The sequence below is a fragment of the Musca autumnalis genome, unplaced genomic scaffold, assembly GCF_047663935.1.
Source record: "Musca autumnalis isolate F117 unplaced genomic scaffold, ASM4766393v1 scaffold_18, whole genome shotgun sequence".
Taxonomy (NCBI): Eukaryota; Metazoa; Arthropoda; class Insecta; order Diptera; family Muscidae; genus Musca; species Musca autumnalis.
In genome coordinates, this window is record NW_027411733.1 from 290,023 (window position 1) to 310,304 (window position 20,282).

A 20,282-nucleotide genomic window follows, 5' to 3' on the forward strand; every position below is an offset into this window, starting at 1 on the left:
ATCGTCATCTAAATTGCATGGATGGTGTGTCAAGGATAGCTTAACAAACAACGTAAGAAGGAAGACTGTAGATGTAATGGGTCATGAGATATTTGCTCCCATATGGACATGTAATGGATTTGACAAAGCTTACCCTTGTATTTCTTGAGACTTTAATGCTTCTGCGTCTATCTTTCAAACGGAATTCGATATCGTCATCTAAATTGCATGGATGGTGTGTCAAGGATAGCTGAACAAACCAAGTAAGACGGAAGACTGTAGATGTAATGGGTCATGAGATATATGCTCTCATATGGACATGTAATGGGTTTGACAAAGCTTACACTTGTTTTTCTTGAGACTTTGATGCTTCTGCGTCTATCTTTCAAACGGAATTCGATATCGTCATCTAAATTGCATGGATGGTGTGTCAAGGATAGCTTAACAAACAACGTAAGAAGGAAGACTGTAGATGTAATGGGTCATGAGATATTTGCTCCCATATGGACATGTAATGGGTTTGTCATAGCTTACCCTTGTATTTCTTGAGACTTTGATGCTTCTGCCTCTCTCTTTCAAACGGAATTCGATATCATCATCTAAATTGCATGGATGGTGTGTCAAGGATAGCTTAACAAACAACGTAAGAAGGAAGACTGTAGATGTAATGGGTCATGAGATATTTGCTCCCATATGGACATGTAATGGGTTTGACAAAGCTTACCCTTGTATTTCTTGAGACTTTGATGCTTCTGCGTCTATCTTTCAAACGGAATTCGATATCGTCATCTAAATTGCATGGATGGTGTGTCAAGGATAGCTTAACCAACAGCGTAAGAAATACGCTCAAACGGAATTCGATATCATCATCTAAATTGCATGGATGGTGTGTCAAGGATAGCTTAACAAACAACGTAAGAAGGAAGACTGTAGATGTAATGGGTCATAAGATATTTGCCCCCATATGGACATGTAATGGGTTTGACAAAGCTTACCCTTGTATTTCTTGAGACTTTGATGCTTCTGCGTCTATCTTTCAAACGGAATTCGATATCGTCATCTAAATTGCATGGATGGTGTGTCAAGGATAGCTTAACAAACAACGTAAGAGGGAAGATTGTAGATGTAATGGGTCATGAGATATTTGCTCCCATATGGACATGTAATGGGTTTGACAAAGATTACCCTTGTATTTCTTGAGACTTTGATGCTTCTGCGTCTATCTTTCAAACGGAATTCGATATCGTCATCTAAATTACATGGATGGTGTGTCAAGGATAGCTTAGCAAACAACGTAAGAAGGAAGACTGTAGATGTAATGGGTCATGAGATATTTGCTCCCATATGGACATGTAATGGGTATGACAAAGCTTAGACTTGTATTTCTTGAGACTTTGATACTTCTGCGTCTATCTTTCAAACGGAATTCGATATCATCATCTAAATTGCATGGATTGTGTGTCAAGGATAGCTTAACAAACAACGTAAGAAAGAAGGTTGTAGATGCTATGGGTCATGAGATATATGCTCTCCTATGGACATGTAATGTGTTTGACAAAGCTTACACTTGTGTTTCTTGAGACTTGGATACTTCTGCGTCTATCTTTCAAACGGAATTCGATATCGTCATCTAAATTGCATGGATGGTGTGTCAAGGATAGCTTAACAAACAACGTAAGAGGGAAGATTGTAGATGTAATGGGTCATGAGATATTTGCTCCCATATGGACATGTAATGGGTTTGACAAAGCTTACCCTTGTATTTCTTAAGACTTTGATGCTTCTGCGTCTATCTTTCAAACGGAATTCGATATCGTCATCTAAATTGCATGGATGGTGTGTCAAGGATAGCTTAGCAAACAACGTAAGAAGGAAGACTGTAGATGTAATGGGTCATGAGATATTTGCTCCCATATGGACATGTAATGGGTTTGACAAAGTTTACCCTTGTATTTCTTGAGACTTTGATGCTTCTGCGTCTATCTTTCAAACGGAATTCGATATCGTCATCTAAATTGCATGGATGGTGTGTCAAGGATAGCTTAACAAACAACGTAAGAAGGAAGACTGTAGATGTAATGGGTCATGAGATATTTGCTCCCATATGGACATGTAATGGGTTTGACAAAGCTTACCCTTGTATTTCTTGAGACTTGGATGCTTCTGCGTCTATCTTTCAAACGGAATTCGATATCATCATCTAAATTGCATGGATTGTGTGTCAAGGTTAGCTTAACAAACAACGTAAGAAGGAAGACTGTAGATGTAATGGGTCATGAGATATTTGCTCCCATATGGACATGTAATGGGTTTGACAAAGCTTACACTTGTGTTTCTTGAGACTTGGATGCTTCTGCGTCTATCTTTCAAACGGAATTCGATATCAGCATCTAAATTGCATGGATGGTGTGTCAAGGATAGCTTAACAAACAACGTAAGAGGGAAGACTGTAGATGTAATGGGTCATGAGATATGTGCTCCCATATGGACATGTAATGGGTTTGACAAAGCTTACCCTTGTATTTCTTGAGACTTTGATGCTTCTGCGTCTATCTTTCAAACGGAATTCGATATCATCATCTAAATTGCATGGATTGTATGTCAAGGATAGCTTAACAAACAACGTAAGAAAGAAGACTGTAGATGTAATGGGTCATGAGATATTTGCTCCCATATGGACATGTAATGGGTTTGACAAAGCTTACACTTGTGTTTCTTGAGACTTGGATGCTTCTGCGCCTATCTTTCAAACGGAATTCGATATCATCATCTAAATTGCATGGATGGTGTGTCAAGGATAGCTTAACAAACAACGTAAGAGGGAAGATTGTAGATGCTATGGGTCATGAGATATATGCTCTCATATGGACATGTAATGGGTTTGACAAAACTTACACTTGTTTTTCTTGAGACTTGGATGCTTCTGCGTCTATCTTTCAAACGGAATTCGATATCGTCATCTAAATTGCATGGATGGTGTGTCAAGGATAGCTTAACAAACAACGTAAGAAGGAAGACTGTAGATGTAATGGGTCATGAGATATTTGCTCCCATATGGACATGTAATGGGTTTGACAAAGCTTACCCTTGTATTTCTTGAGACTTGGATGCTTCTGCGTCTATCTTTCAAACGGAATTCGATATCATCATCTAAATTGCATGGATTGTGTGTCAAGGTTAGCTTAACAAACAACGTAAGAAGGAAGACTGTAGATGTAATGGGTCATGAGATATTTGCTCCCATATGGACATGTAATGGGTTTGACAAAGCTTACACTTGTGTTTCTTGAGACTTGGATGCTTCTGCGTCTATCTTTCAAACGGAATTCGATATCAGCATCTAAATTGCATGGATGGTGTGTCAAGGATAGCTTAACAAACAACGTAAGAGGGAAGACTGTAGATGTAATGGGTCATGAGATATGTGCTCCCATATGGACATGTAATGGGTTTGACAAAGCTTACCCTTGTATTTCTTGAGACTTTGATGCTTCTGCGTCTATCTTTCAAACGGAATTCGATATCATCATCTAAATTGCATGGATTGTATGTCAAGGATAGCTTAACAAACAACGTAAGAAAGAAGACTGTAGATGTAATGGGTCATGAGATATTTGCTCCCATATGGACATGTAATGGGTTTGACAAAGCTTACACTTGTGTTTCTTGAGACTTGGATGCTTCTGCGCCTATCTTTCAAACGGAATTCGATATCATCATCTAAATTGCATGGATGGTGTGTCAAGGATAGCTTAACAAACAACGTAAGAGGGAAGATTGTAGATGCTATGGGTCATGAGATATATGCTCTCATATGGACATGTAATGGGTTTGACAAAACTTACACTTGTTTTTCTTGAGACTTGGATGCTTCTGCGTCTATCTTTCAAACGGAATTCGATATCGTCATCTAAATTGCATGGATGGTGTGTCAAGGATAGCTTAACAAACAGCGTAAGAAATAAGGCTGTAGATGCTATGGGTCATGAGATATATGCTCACATATGGACATGTAATGGGTTTGACAAAGCTTACATTTGTGTTTCTTGAGACTTGGATGCTTCTGCGTCTATCTTTCAAACGGAATTCGATATCATCATCTAAATTGCATGGATGGTGTGTCAAGGATAGCTTAACAAACAACGTAAGAAGGAAGACTGTAGATGTAATGGGTCATAAGATATTTGCTCCCATATGGACATGTAATGGGTTTGACAAAGCTTACCCTTGTATTTCTTGAGACTTTGATGCTTCTGCGTCTATCTTTCAAACGGAATTCGATATCGTCATCTAAATTGCCTGGATGGTGTGTCAAGGGTAGCTTAACAAACAACGTAAGAGGGAAGATTGTAGATGTAATGGGTCATGAGATATTTGCTCCCATATGGACATGTAATGGGTTTGACAAAGATTACCCTTGTATTTCTTGAGACTTTGATGCTTCTGCGTCTATCTTTCAAACGGAATTCGATATCGTCATCTAAATTACATGGATGGCGTGTCAAGGATAGCTTAACAAACAACGTAAGAGGGAAGACTGTAGATGTAATGGGTCATTAGATATTTTCTCCCATATGGACATGTAATGGATTTGACAAAGCTTACCCTTGTATTTCTTGAGACTTTGATTCTTCTGCGTCTATCTTTCAAACGGAATTCGATATCGTCATCTAAATTGCATGGATGGTGTGTCAAGGTTAGCTTAACAAACAACGTGAGAATGAAGACTGTAGATGTAATGGGTCATGAGATATTTGCTCCCATATGGATATGTAATGGATTTGACAAAGCTTACCCTTGTATTTCTTGAGACTTTGATGCTTCTGCGTCTATCTTTCAAACGGAATTCGATATCATCATCTAAATTGCATGGATGGTGTGTCAAGGATAGCTTAACAAACAACGTGAGAAGGAAGACTGTAGATGTAATGGGTCATGAGATATTTGCTCCCATATGGACATGTAATGGGTTTGACAAAGCTTACCCTTGTATTTCTTGAGACTTTGATGCTTCTGCGTCTATCTTTCAAACGGAATTCGATATCGTCATCTAAATTGCATGGATGGTGTGTCAAGGATAGCTTAACAAACAACGTAAGAGGGAAGATTGTAGATGTAATGGGTCATGAGATATTTGCTCCCATATGGACATGTAATGGGTTTGACAAAGCTTACCCTTGTATTTCTTGAGACTTTGATGCTTCTGCGTCTATCTTTCAAACGAAATTCGATATCGTCATCTAAATTACATGGATGGTGTGTCAAGGATAGCTTAACAAACAACGTAAGAGGGAAGACTGTAGATGTAATGGGTCATTAGATATTTTCTCCCATATGGACATGTAATGGATTTGACATAGCTTACCCTTGTATTTCTTGAGACTTTGATGCTTCTGCGTCTATCTTTCAAACGGAATTCGATATCGTCATCTAAATTGCATGGATGGTGTGTCAAGGATAGCTTAGCAAACAACGTAAGAAGGAAGACTGTAGATGTAATGGGTCATGAGATATTTGCTCCCATATGGACATGTAATGGGTTTGACAAAGCTTACCCTTGTATTTCTTGAGACTTTGATGCTTCTGCGTCTATCTTTCAAACGAAATTCGATATCATCATCTAAATTGCATGGATTGTGTGTCAAGGATAGCTTAACAAACAACGTAAGAAAGAAGGTTGTAGATGCTATGGGTCATGAGATATATGCTCTCATATGGACATGTAATAGGTTTGACAAAGCTTACACTTGTGTTTCTTGAGACTTGGATACTTCTGCGTCTATCTTTCAAACGGAATTCGATATCGTCATCTAAATTGCATGGATGGTGTGTCAAGGATAGCTTAACAAACAACGTAAGAGGGAAGATTGTAGATGTAATGGGTCATGAGATATTTGCTCCCATATGGACATGTAATGGGTTTGACAAAGCTTACCCTTGTATTTCTTGAGACTTTGATGCTTCTGCGTCTATCTTTCAAACGGAATTCGATATCGTCATCTAAATTGCATGGATTGTGTGTCAAGGATAGCTTAGCAAACAACGTAAGAAGGAAGACTGTAGATGTAATGGGTCATGAGATATTTGCTCCCATATGGACATGTAATGGGTTTGACAAAGCTTACCCTTGTATTTCTTGAGACTTTGATGCTTCTGCGTCTATCTTTCAAACGGAATTCGATATCGTCATCTAAATTGCATGGATGGTGTGTCAAGGATAGCTTAACAAACAACGTAAGAAGGAAGACTGTAGATGTAATGGGTCATGAGATATTTGCTCCCATATGGACATGTAATGGGTTTGACAAAGCTTACCCTTGTATTTCTTGAGACTTGGATGCTTCTGCGTCTATCTTTCAAACGGAATTCGATATCATCATCTAAATTGCATGGATTGTGTGTCAAGGATAGCTTAACAAACAACGTAAGAAGGAAGACTGTAGATGTAATGGGTCATGAGATATTTGCTCCCATATGGACATGTAATGGGTTTGACAAAGCTTACACTTGTGTTTCTTGAGACTTGGATGCTTCTGCGTCTATCTTTCAAACGGAATTCGATATCATCATCTAAATTGCATGGATGGTGTGTCAAGGATAGCTTAACAAACAACGTAAGAGGAAGACTGTAGATGTAATGGGTCATGAGATATTTGCTCCCATATGGACATGTAATGGGTTTGACAAAGCTTACCCTTGTATTTCTTGAGACTTTTGATGCTTCTGCGTCTATCTTTCAAACGGAATTCGATATCATCATCTAAATTGCATGGATTGTGTGTCAAGGATAGCTTAACAAACAACGTAAGAAAGAAGACTGTAGATGTAATGGGTCATAAGATATTTGCTCCCATATGGACATGTAATGGGTTTGACAAAGCTTACACTTGTGTTTCTTGAGACTTGGATGCTTCTGCGCCTATCTTTCAAACGGAATTCGATATCATCATCTAAATTGCATGGATGGTGTGTCAAGGATAGCTTAACAAACAACGTAAGAGGGAAGATTGTAGATGCTATGGGTCATGAGATATATGCTCTCATATGGACATGTAATGGGTTTTGACAAAACTTACACTTGTTATTCTTGAGACTTGGATGCTTCTGCGTCTATCTTTCAAACGGAATTCGATATCAGCATCTAAATTGCATGGATCGTGTGTCAAGGATAGCTTAACAAACAACGTGAGAGGAAAGATTGTAGATGCTATGGGTCATGAGATATATGCTCTCATATGGACATGTAATGGGTTTGACAAAGCTTACGCTTGTTTTTCTTGAGACTTGGATGCTTCTGCGTCTATCTTTCAAACGGAATTCGATATCATCATCTAAATTGCATGGATTGTGTGTCAAGGATAGCTTAACAAACTTCTGCGTCTCTCTTTCAAACGGAATTCGATATCATCATCTAAATTGCATGGATGGTGTGTCAAGGATAGTTTAACAAACAACGTAAGAAGGAAGACTGTAGATGTAATGGGTCATGAGATATTTGCTCCCATATGGACATGTAATGGGTTTGACAAGGCTTACCCTTGTATTTCTTGAGACTTTGATGCTTCTGCGTCTATCTTTCAACCGGAATTCGATATCGTCATCTAAATTGCATGGATGGTGTGTCAAGGATAGCCTAACAAACAGCGTAAGAAATAAAGTTGTAGATGCTATGGGTCATGAGGTATATGCTCTCATATGGACATGTAACGGGTTTGACAAAGCTTACATTTGTGTTTCTTGAGACTTGGATGCTTCTGCGTCTATCTTTCAAACGGAATTCGATATCGTCATCTAAATTACATGGATGGTGTGTCAAGGATAGCTTAACAAACAACGTAAGAGGGAAGACTGTAGATGTAATGGGTCATTAGATATTTTCTCCCATATGGACATGTAATGGATTTGACAAAGCTTACCCTTGTATTTCCTGAGACTTTGATTCTTCTGCGTCTATCTTTCAAACGGAATTCGATATCGTCATCTAAATTGCATGGATGGTGTGTCAAGGATAGCTTAACAAACAACGTGAGAATGAAGACTGTAGATGTAATGGGTCATAAGATATTTGCTCCCATATGGACATGTAATGGGTTTGACAAAGCTTACCCTTGTATTTCTTGAGACTTTGATGCTTCTGCGTCTATCTTTCAAACGGAATTCGATATCGTCATCTAAATTGCATGGATGGTGTGTCAAGGATAGCTTAACAAACAACGTAAGAGGGAAGATTGTAGATGTAATGGGTCATGAGATATTTGCTCCCATATGGACATGTAATGGGTTTGACAAAGCTTACCCTTGTATTTCTTGAGACTTTGATGCTTCTGCGTCTATCTTTCAAACGAAATTCGATATCGTCATCTAAATTACATGGATGGTGTGTCAAGGATAGCTTAACAAACAACGTAAGAGGGAAGACTGTAGATGTAATGGGTCATTAGATATTTTCTCCCATATGGACATGTAATGGATTTGACAAAGCTTACCCTTGTATTTCTTGAGACTTTGATGCTTCTGCGTCTATCTTTCAAACGGAATTCGATATCGTCATCTAAATTGCATGGATGGTGTGTCAAGGATAGCTTAGCAAACAACGTAAGAAGGAAGACTGTAGATGTAATGGGTCATGAGATATTTGCTCCCATATGGACATGTAATGGGTTTGACAAAGCTTACCCTTGTATTTCTTGAGACTTTGATGCTTCTGCGTCTATCTTTCAAACGAAATTCGATATCATCATCTAAATTGCATGGATTGTGTGTCAAGGATAGCTTAACAAACAACGTAAGAAAGAAGGTTGTAGATGCTATGGGTCATGAGATATATGCTCTCATATGGACATGTAATGGGTTTGACAAAGCTTACACTTGTGTTTCTTGAGACTTGGATACTTCTGCGTCTATCTTTCAAACGGAATTCGATATCGTCATCTAAATTGCATGGATGGTGTGTCAAGGATAGCTTAACAAACAACGTAAGAGGGCAGATTGTAGATGTAATGGGTCATGAGATATTTGCTCCCATATGGACATGTAATGGGTTTGACAAAGCTTACCCTTGTATTTCTTGAGACTTTGATGCTTCTGCGTCTATCTTTCAAACGGAATTCGATATCGTCATCTAAATTGCATGGATTGTGTGTCAAGGATAGCTTAGCAAACAACGTAAGAAGGAAGACTGTAGATGTAATGGGTCATGAGATATTTGCTCCCATATGGACATGTAATGGGTTTGACAAAGCTTACCCTTGTATTTCTTGAGACTTTGATGCTTCTGCGTCTATCTTTCAAACGGAATTCGATATCGTCATCTAAATTGCATGGATGGTGTGTCAAGGATAGCTTAACAAACAACGTAAGAGGGAAGACTGTAGATGTAATGGGTCATTAGATATTTTCTCCCATATGGACATGTAATGGATTTGACAAAGCTTACCCTTGTATTTCTTGAGACTTTGATGCTTCTGCGTCTATCTTTCAAACGGAATTCGATATCGTCATCTAAATTGCATGGATGGTGTGTCAAGGATAGCTTAACAAACAACGTAAGAGGGAAGATTGTAGATGTAATGGGTCATGAGATATTTGCTCCCATATGGACATGTAATGGGTTTGACAAAGCTTACCCTTGTATTTCTTGAGACTTTGATGCTTCTGCGTCTATCTTTCAAACGGAATTCGATATCGTCATCTAAATTGCATGGATTGTGTGTCAAGGATAGCTTAGCAAACAACGTAAGAAGGAAGACTGTAGATGTAATGGGTCATGAGATATTTGCTCCCATATGGACATGTAATGGGTTTGACAAAGCTTACCCTTGTATTTCTTGAGACTTTGATGCTTCTGCGTCTATCTTTCAAACGGAATTCGATATCGTCATCTAAATTGCATGGATGGTGTGTCAAGGATAGCTTAACAAACAACGTAAGAAGGAAGACTGTAGATGTAATGGGTCATGAGATATTTGCTCCCATATGGACATGTAATGGGTTTGACAAAGCTTACCCTTGTATTTCTTGAGACTTGGATGCTTCTGCGTCTATCTTTCAAACGGAATTCGATATCATCATCTAAATTGCATGGATTGTGTGTCAAGGATAGCTTAACAAACAACGTAAGAAGGAAGACTGTAGATGTAATGGGTCATGAGATATTTGCTCCCATATGGACATGTATTGGGTTTGACAAAGCTTACACTTGTGTTTCTTGAGACTTGGATGCTTCTGCGTCTATCTTTCAAACGGAATTCGATATCATCATCTAAATTGCATGGATGGTGTGTCAAGGATAGCTTAACAAACAACGTAAGAGGAAGACTGTAGATGTAATGGGTCATGAGATATTTGCTCCCATATGGACATGTAATGGGTTTGACAAAGCTTACCCTTGTATTTCTTGAGACTTTGATGCTTCTGCGTCTATCTTTCAAACGGAATTCGATATCATCATCTAAATTGCATGGATTGTGTGTCAAGGATAGCTTAACAAACAACGTAAGAAAGAAGACTGTAGATGTAATGGGTCATAAGATATTTGCTCCCATATGGACATGTAATGGGTTTGACAAAGCTTACACTTGTGTTTCTTGAGACTTGGATGCTTCTGCGCCTATCTTTCAAACGGAATTCGATATCATCATCTAAATTGCATGGATGGTGTGTCAAGGATAGCTTAACAAACAACGTAAGAGGGAAGATTGTAGATGCTATGGGTCATGAGATATATGCTCTCATATGGACATGTAATGGGTTTGACAAAACTTACACTTGTTTTTCTTGAGACTTGGATGCTTCTGCGTCTATCTTTCAAACCGAATTCGATATCAGCATCTAAATTGCATGGATTGTGTGTCAAGGATAGCTTAACAAACAACGTGAGAGGAAAGATTGTAGATGCTATGGGTCATGAGATATATGCTCTCATATGGACATGTAATGGGTTTGACAAAGCTTACGCTTGTTTTTCTTGAGACTTGGATGCTTCTGCGTCTATCTTTCAAACGGAATTCGATATCATCATCTAAATTGCATGGATTGTGTGTCAAGGATAGCTTAACAAACTTCTGCGTCTCTCTTTCAAACGGAATTCGATATCATCATCTAAATTGCATGGATGGTGTGTCAAGGATAGTTTAACAAACAACGTAAGAAGGAAGACTGTAGATGTAATGGGTCATGAGATATTTGCTCCCATATGGACATGTAATGGGTTTGACAAGGCTTACCCTTGTATTTCTTGAGACTTTGATGCTTCTGCGTCTATCTTTCAACCGGAATTCGATATCGTCATCTAAATTGCATGGATGGTGTGTCAAGGATAGCCTAACAAACAGCGTAAGAAATAAAGTTGTAGATGCTATGGGTCATGAGGTATATGCTCTCATATGGACATGTAACGGGTTTGACAAAGCTTACATTTGTGTTTCTTGAGACTTGGATGCTTCTGCGTCTATCTTTCAAACGGAATTCGATATCATCATCTAAATTGCATGGATGGTGTGTCAAGGATAGCTTAACAAACAACGTAAGAAGGAAGACTGTAGATGTAATGGGTCATAAGATATTTGCTCCCATATGGACATGTAATGGGTTTGACAAAGCTTACCCTTGTATTTCTTGAGACTTTGATGCTTCTGCGTCTATCTTTCAAACGGAATTCGATATCGTCATCTAAATTGCATGGATGGTGTGTCAAGGATAGCTTAACAAACAACGTAAGAGGGAAGATTGTAGATGTAATGGGTCATGAGATATTTGCTCCCATATGGACATGTAATGGGTTTGACAAAGATTACCCTTGTATTTCTTGAGACTTTGATGCTTCTGCGTCTATCTTTCAAACGGAATTCGATATCGTCATCTAAATTACATGGATGGTGTGTCAAGGATAGCTTAACAAACAACGTAAGAGGGAAGACTGTAGATGTAATGGGTCATTAGATATTTTCTCCCATATGGACATGTAATGGATTTGACAAAGCTTACCCTTGCATTTCTTGAGACTTTGATGCTTCTGCGTCTATCTTTCAAACGGAATTCGATATCGTCATCTAAATTGCATGGATGGTGTGTCAAAGATAGCTTAACAAACAACGTGAGAATGAAGACTGTAGATGTAATGGGTCATTAGATATTTTCTCCCATATGGACATGTAATGGATTTGACAAAGCTTACCCTTGTATTTTCTGAGACTTGGGTGGTTCTGCGTCTATCTTTCAAACGGAATTCGATATCATCATCTAAATTGCATGGATGGCGTGTCAAGGATAGCTTAGCAAACAACGTAAGAAGGAAGACTGTAGATGTAATGGGTCATGAGATATTTGCTCCCATATGGACATGTAATGGGTTTGACAAAGCTTACCCTTGTATTTCTTGAGACTTTGATGCTTCTGCTTCTATCTTTCAAACGGAATTCGATATCGTCATCTAAATTGCATGGATGGTGTGCCAAGGATAGCTTAACAAACAGCGTAAGAGGGAAGATTGTAGATGTAATGGGTCATGAGATATTTGCTCCCATATGGACATGTAATGGGTTTGACAAAGCTTACCCTTGTATTTCTTGAGACTTTGATGCTTCTGCGTCTATCTTTCAAACGAAATTCGATATCGTCATCTAAATTACATGGATGGTGTGTCAAGGATAGCTTAACAAACAACGTAAGAGGGAAGACTGTAGATGTAATGGGTCATTAGATATTTTCTCCCATATGGACATGTAATGGATTTGACAAAGCTTACCCTTGTATTTCTTGAGACTTTGATGCTTCTGCGTCTATCTTTCAAACGGAATTCGATATCGTCATCTAAATTGCATGGATGGTGTGTCAAGGATAGCTTAGCAAACAACGTAAGAAGGAAGACTGTAGATGTAATGGGTCATGAGATATTTGCTCCCATATGGACATGTAATGGGTTTGACAAAGCGTACCCTTGTATTTCTTGAGACTTTGATGCTTCTGCGTCTATCTTTCAAACGAAATTCGATATCATCATCTAAATTGCATGGATTGTGTGTCAAGGATAGCTTAACAAACAACGTAAGAAAGAAGGTTGTAGATGCTATGGGTCATGAGATATATGCTCTCATATGGACATGTAATGGGTTTGACAAAGCTTACACTTGTGTTTCTTGAGACTTGGATACTTCTGCGTCTATCTTTCAAACGGAATTCGATATCGTCATCTAAATTGCATGGATGGTGTGTCAAGGATAGCTTAACAAACAACGTAAGAGGGAAGATTGTAGATGTAATGGGTCATGAGATATTTGCTCCCATATGGACATGTAATGGGTTTGACAAAGCTTACCCTTGAATTTCTTGAGACTTTGATGCTTCTGCGTCTATCTTTCAAACGGAACTCGATATCGTCATCTAAATTGCATGGATTGTGTGTCAAGGATAGCTTAGCAAACAACGTAAGAAGGAAGACTGTAGATGTAATGGGTCATGAGATATTTGCTCCCATATGGACATGTAATGGGTTTGACAAAGCTTACCCTTGTATTTCTTGAGACTTTGATGCTTCTGCGTCTATCTTTCAAACGGAATTCGATATCGTCATCTAAATTGCATGGATGGTGTGTCAAGGATAGCTTAACAAACAACGTAAGAGGGAAGACTGTAGATGTAATGGGTCATTAGATATTTTCTCCCATATGGACATGTAATGGATTTGACAAAGCTTACCCTTGTATTTCTTGAGACTTTGATGCTTCTGCGTCTATCTTTCAAACGGAATTCGATATCGTCATCTAAATTGCATGGATGGTGTGTCAAGGATAGCTTAACAAACAACGTAAGAGGGAAGATTGTAGATGTAATGGGTCATGAGATATTTGCTCCCATATGGACATGTAATGGGTTTGACAAAGCTTACCCTTGTATTTCTTGAGACTTTGATGCTTCTGCGTCTATCTTTCAAACGGAATTCGATATCGTCATCTAAATTGCATGGATTGTGTGTCAAGGATAGCTTAGCAAACAACGTAAGAAGGAAGACTGTAGATGTAATGGGTCATGAGATATTTGCTCCCATATGGACATGTAATGGGTTTGACAAAGCTTACCCTTGTATTTCTTGAGACTTTGATGCTTCTGCGTCTATCTTTCAAACGGAATTCGATATCGTCATCTAAATTGCATGGATGGTGTGTCAAGGATAGCTTAACAAACAACGTAAGAAGGAAGACTGTAGATATAATGGGTCATGAGATATTTGCTCCCATATGGACATGTATTGGGTTTGACAAAGCTTACACTTGTGTTTTTGAGACTTGGATGCTTCTGCGTCTATCTTTCAAACGGAATTCGATATCATCATCTAAATTGCATGGATGGTGTGTCAAGGATAGCTTAACAAACAACGTAAGAGGAAGACTGTAGATGTAATGGGTCATGAGATATTTGCTCCCATATGGACATGTAATGGGTTTGACAAAGCTTACCCTTGTATTTCTTGAGACTTTGATGCTTCTGCGTCTATCTTTCAAACGGAATTCGATATCATCATCTAAATTGCATGGATTGTGTGTCAAGGATAGCTTAACAAACAACGTAAGAAAGAAGACTGTAGATGTAATGGGTCATAAGATATTTGCTCCCATATGGACATGTAATGGGTTTGTCATAGATTACCCTTGTATTTCTTGAGACTTGGATGCTTCTGCGTCTATCTTTCAAACGGAATTCGATATCGTCATCTAAATTGCATGGATGGTGTGTCAAGGATAGCTTAACAAACAACGTGAGAAGGAAGACTGTAGATGTAATGGGTCATGAGATATTTGCTCCCATATGGACATGTAATGGGTTTGTCATAGATTACCCTTGTATTTCTTGAGACTTTGATGCTTCTGCGTCTCTCTTTCAAACGGAATTCGATATCATCATCTAAATTGCATGGATGGTGTGTCAAGGATAGCTTAACAAACAACGTAAGAAGGAAGACTGTAGATGTAATGGGTCATGAGATATTTGCTCCCATATGGACATGTAATGGGTTTGACAAAGCTTACCCTTGTATTTCTTGAGACTTTGATGCTTCTGCGTCTATCTTTCAAACGAAATTCGATATCGTGATCTAAATTGCATGGATGGTGTGTCAAGGATAGCTTAACAAACAACGTAAGCGGGAAGATTTTAGATGTAATGGGTCATGAGATATTTGCTCCCATATGGACATGTAATGGGTTTGACAAGCTTACCCTTGTATTTCTTGAGACTTTGATGCTTCTGCGTCCATCTTTCAAACGGAATTCGATATCGTCATCTAATTTGCATGGGTGGTGTGTCAAGGATAGCTTAACAAACAGCGTAAGAAAGAAGGTTGTAGATGCTATGGGTCATGAGATATATGCTCTCATATGGACATGTAATGGGTTTGACAAAGCTTACACTTGTGTTTCTTGAGACTTGGATGCTTCTGCGTCTATCTTTCAAACGGAATTCGATATCATCATCTAAATTGCATGGATGGTGTGTCAAGGATAGCTTAACAAGCAACGTAAGAAGGAAGACTGTAGATGTAATGGGTCATGAGACATTTGCTCCCATATGGACATGTAATGGGTTTGACAAAGCTAACCCTTGTATTTCTTGAGACTTTGATTCTTCTGCGTCTATCTTTCAAACGGAATTCGATATCGTCATCTAAATTGCATGGATGATGTGTCAAGGATAGCTTAGCAAACAACGTAAGAAGGAAGACTGTAGATGTAATGGGTCATGAGATATTTGCTCCCATATGGACATGTAATGGGTTTGACAAAGCTTACCCTTGTATTTCTTGAGACTTTGATGCTTCTGCGTCTATCTTTCAAACGGAATTCGATATCGTCATCTAAATTGCATGGATGGTGTGTCAAGGATAGCTTAATAAACAACGTAAGAGGGAAGATTGTAGATGCTATGGGTCATGAGATATTTGCTCCCATATGGACATATAATGGGTTTGACAAAACTTACCCTTGTATTTCTTGAGACTTTGATGCTTCTGCGTCTATCTTTCAAACGGAATTCGATATCGTCATCTAAATTGCGTGGATGGGGTGTCAAGGATAGCTTAACAAACAACGTAAGAAGGAAGACTGTAGATGTAATGGGTCATGAGATATTTGCTCCCATATGGACATGTAATGGGTTTGACAAAGCTTACCCTTGTATTTCTTGAGACTTTGATGCTTCTTCGTCTATCTTTCAAACGGAATTCGATATCGTCATCTAAATTGCATGGATTGTGTGTCAAGGATAGCTTAACAAACAACGTGAGAAGGAAGACTGTAGATGTAATGGGTCATGGGATATTTGCTCCCATATGGACATGTAATGGGTTTGTCATAGCTTACCCTTGTATTTCTTGAGACTTTGATGCTTCTGCGTCTATCTTTCAAACGGAATTCGATATCGTCATCTAACTTGCATGGATTGTGTGTCAAGGATAGCTTAACAAACAACGTAAGAAAGAAGACTGTAGATGTAATCGGTTATGAGATATTTGCTCCCATATGGACATGTAATGGTTTTGACAAAGCTTACCCTTGTATTTCTTGAGACTTTGATGCTTCTGCGTCTATCTTTCAAACGGAATTCGATATCGTCATCTAAATTGCATGGATGGTGTGTCAAGGATAGCTTAACAAACAGCGTAAGAAAGAAGGTTGTAGATGCTATGGGTCATGAGATATATGCTCTCATATGGACATGTAATGGGTTTGACAAAGCTTACACTTGTGTTTCTTGAGACTTGGATGCTTCTGCGTCTATCTTTCAAACGGAATTCGATATCATCATCTAAATTGCATGGATGGTGTTTCAAGAATAGCTTAGCAAACAACGTAAGAAGGAAGACTGTAGATGTAATGGGTCATGAGATATTTGCTCCCATATGGACATGTAATGGGTTTGACAAAGCTTACCCTTGTATTTCTTGAGACTTTGATGCTTCTGCGTCTATCTTTCAAACGGAATTCGATATCATCATCTAAATTGCATGGATGGTGTGTCAAGGATAGCTTAGCAAACAACGTAAGAAGGAAGACTGTAGATGTAATGGGTCATGAGATATTTGCTCCCATATGGACATGTAATGGGTTTGACAAAGCTTACCCTTGTATTTCTTGATGCTTGGATGCTTCTGCGTCTATCTTTCAAACGGAATTCGATATCATCATCTAAATTGCATGGATGGTGTTTCAAGAATAGCTTAGCAAACAACGTAAGAAGGAAGACTGTAGATGTAATGGGTCATGAGATATTTGCTCCCATATGGACATGTAATGGGTTTGACAAAGCTTACCCTTGTATTTCTTGAGACTTTGATGCTTCTGCGTCTATCTTTCAAACGGAATTCGATATCATCATCTAAATTGCATGGATGGTGTGTCAAGGATAGCTTAGCAAACAACGTAAGAAGGAAGACTGTAGATGTAATGGGTCATGAGATATTTGCTCCCATATGGACATGTAATGGGTTTGACAAAGCTTACCCTTGTATTTCTTGAGACTTTGATGCTTCTGCGTCTATCTTTCAAACGGAATTCGATATCGTCATCTAAATTGCATGGATTGTGTGTCAAGGATAGCTTAACAAACAACGTAAGAGGGAAGATTGTAGATGCTACGGATCATGAGATATTTGCTCCCATATGGACATATAATGGGTTTGAAAAAACTTACCCTTGTATTTCTTGAGACTTTGATGCTTCTGCGTCTATCTTTCAAACGGAATTCGATATCGTCATCTAAATTGCATGGATGGGGTGTCAAGGATAGCTTAACAAACAACGTAAGAGGGAAGACTGTAGATGTAATGGGTCATGAGATATTTGCTCCCATATGGACATGTAATGGATTTGACAAAGCTTACCCTTGTATTTCTTGAGACTTTGATGCTTCTGCGTGTATCTTTCAAACGGAATTCGATATCGTCATCTAAATTGCATGGATGGTGTGTCAAGGATAGCTTAACAAACAACGTGAGAAGGAAGACTGTAGATGTAATGGGTCATGGGATATTTGCTCCCATATGGACATGTAATGGGTTTGTCATAGCTTACCCTTGTATTTCTTGAGACTTTGATGCTTCTGCGTCTATCTTTCAAACGGAATTCGATATCGTCATCTAAATTGCATGGATTGTGTGTCAAGGATAGCTTAACAAACAACGTGAGAAGGAAGACTGTAGATGTAATGGGTCATGAGATATTTGCTCCCATATGGACATGTAATGGGTTTGTCCTAGCTTACCCTTGTATTTCTTGAGACTTTGATGCTTCTGCGTCTATCTTTCAAACGGAATTCGATATCGTCATCTAAATTGCATGGTTTTGTGTGTCAAGGATAGCTTAACAAACAACGTGAGAAGGAAGACTATAGATGTAATGGGTCATGAGATATATGCTCTCATATGGACATGTAATGGGTTTGACAAAGCTTACACTTGTGTTTCTTGAGACTTGGATGCTTCTGCGTCTATCTTTCAAACGGAATTCGGTATCATCATCTAAATTGCATGGATGGTGTGTCAAGGATAGTGTTCCACTTTATTTTAAGGGAAGTATAAAATAATTATAAAATCAATTTATTTATAATTTTTAATAATATTTTTATTTATTTTTAGGGATTTTCGGACGTTGGAGAAAGTTGAAGAAAATTGCTTTTATTTCGGCGGTAAGTTTACAACAACTAAAGTTTTTATTTCAATTCATTTTCTTATTTCTATTTTCTTTTCTTTACAGCTATCTTCATGATGATCTTACATACTATTTACATACTACACTTTGCAACTATGGGAATTCAATTATGTTTACATTAAAAAGAAATAGCATTAATTTAAAAATTCAAAAATAAAAATATGTAATAAAAAGAAAACAATAAAACAACAACAATTAAACACAACAGCCTTTTATCATGCTCCGACATTCTGGCCCCATTGAAGAGCCGCAGGTCTTCAATCAATTGGCAGTGGAGCTAGCTTCGCAATTGGCCTCTTACATATGCCTCTCTTCGTCCTTATCTCCGCCACCCTGACCTTTCCGTCTCTGCCTTCGGCTACACTGACGACTCGGCCTGTCAGCCACTCTTGGGGCGGTAGATTGTCCTCGTGCATGACCACTAGACGACCGATCTCGAGGTTGGGTTGAGGCTGCTTCCATTTGCCTTTGTCCTGCAGACCCAGGATATAATCCTTGGACCAGGCCCGCCAGAACCTCTGCTTGAGAGCGCAGAGCATCTGCCAACGCTTGCAGAACGTCAGCCTGTTGACGCTGTCTTCTTCGTCGAATCCTGGCGGCAGCGAACGCAGACCCGCTCCGACTAGTAGATGCCCGGGTGTCAGAGCCTCCTCGTCGTTGGGGTCTGGAGACAGCGGTGCTATGGGGCGACTGTTTAGCACCGCCTCTACTTCTGCGAGCATCGTCACCATCTCTTCTTGTGTCAGCAACACTTTGCCGACAGCTCGCAGAAGCAGGAACTTCGCCTGTTTTACAGCAGCTTCCCACAGGCCCCCGAAATGAGGAGCCCTCGGAGGAATGAAGCTGAACTGCACGCTGCACGAGGCTGCGTATTCCTCCACGGCTTTGTGGCTTGCTAGGAACCTCTCTTGCAGTTCCCTCAGCTCTCGGCTGGCTCCTACGAAATTCGTCGCATTGTCGCAGTACATCTTCTTGGGGAGCCCACGGCGTGCGGCAAACCTTTTAAATGAAAGAATGAAAGTATCAGTGGATAAATCAGATACTAATTCTAGGTGAACCGCTTTGGACGTGAAACAAACGAAGACGGCAATATACATTTTGGTTGGTGGTCTCCCGCGTATCTTCAGCGTGATATCAACGGGACCACAGAAGTCTACGCCTACTATTAAAAAAGGACGTAAAGCTCTCACTCTATCAGTGGGTAGATTTCCCATTATTTGGGTCATCAGCTTTGGCTTATATCTATAGCAATGAACACAATTCCGAACTATTCTGTTACATTCTTCACGGGCATTTATTAGCCAAATTTGCTCACGGGACAAGGCTACTAAGGCTTTTGTTCCAGCGTGACAATTTTTAAAATGTAAATCCCTTAGATAAATAGAAACGAAATGATGCTTTTTCGGGAGTAAAAGGGGGAATTTAGTATTATTTGGTATTTTTGCATTAAGCAATCTTCCGCCTACTCTTAGAAGCGAAAATGTTCTTTTACACTCAGAAAAATCGTGTATAAAAGGCGTTAATTTTTGAAGATTTGATTTTAGGCAGATTGATTTCTTTATTTTAGAATATCCTCTGAAAAACTGGACTTTTGAACAACTTCGA

The 20,282-nt window shown here is 38.9% G+C and overlaps 1 protein-coding gene across 1 annotated transcript; it reads right to left on the minus strand.

Moving 5' to 3' along the window:
- Positions 1-18,934: 18,934 nt before the first annotated feature.
- On the minus strand, positions 18,935-19,645 carry LOC141391870 (uncharacterized). The gene has a single exon (XM_073964561.1). The coding sequence runs from the start codon at positions 19,643-19,645 to the stop codon at positions 18,935-18,937; it is 711 nt and encodes a 236-aa protein (XP_073820662.1).
- Between the last annotated feature and the right edge of the window lie 637 nt (positions 19,646-20,282).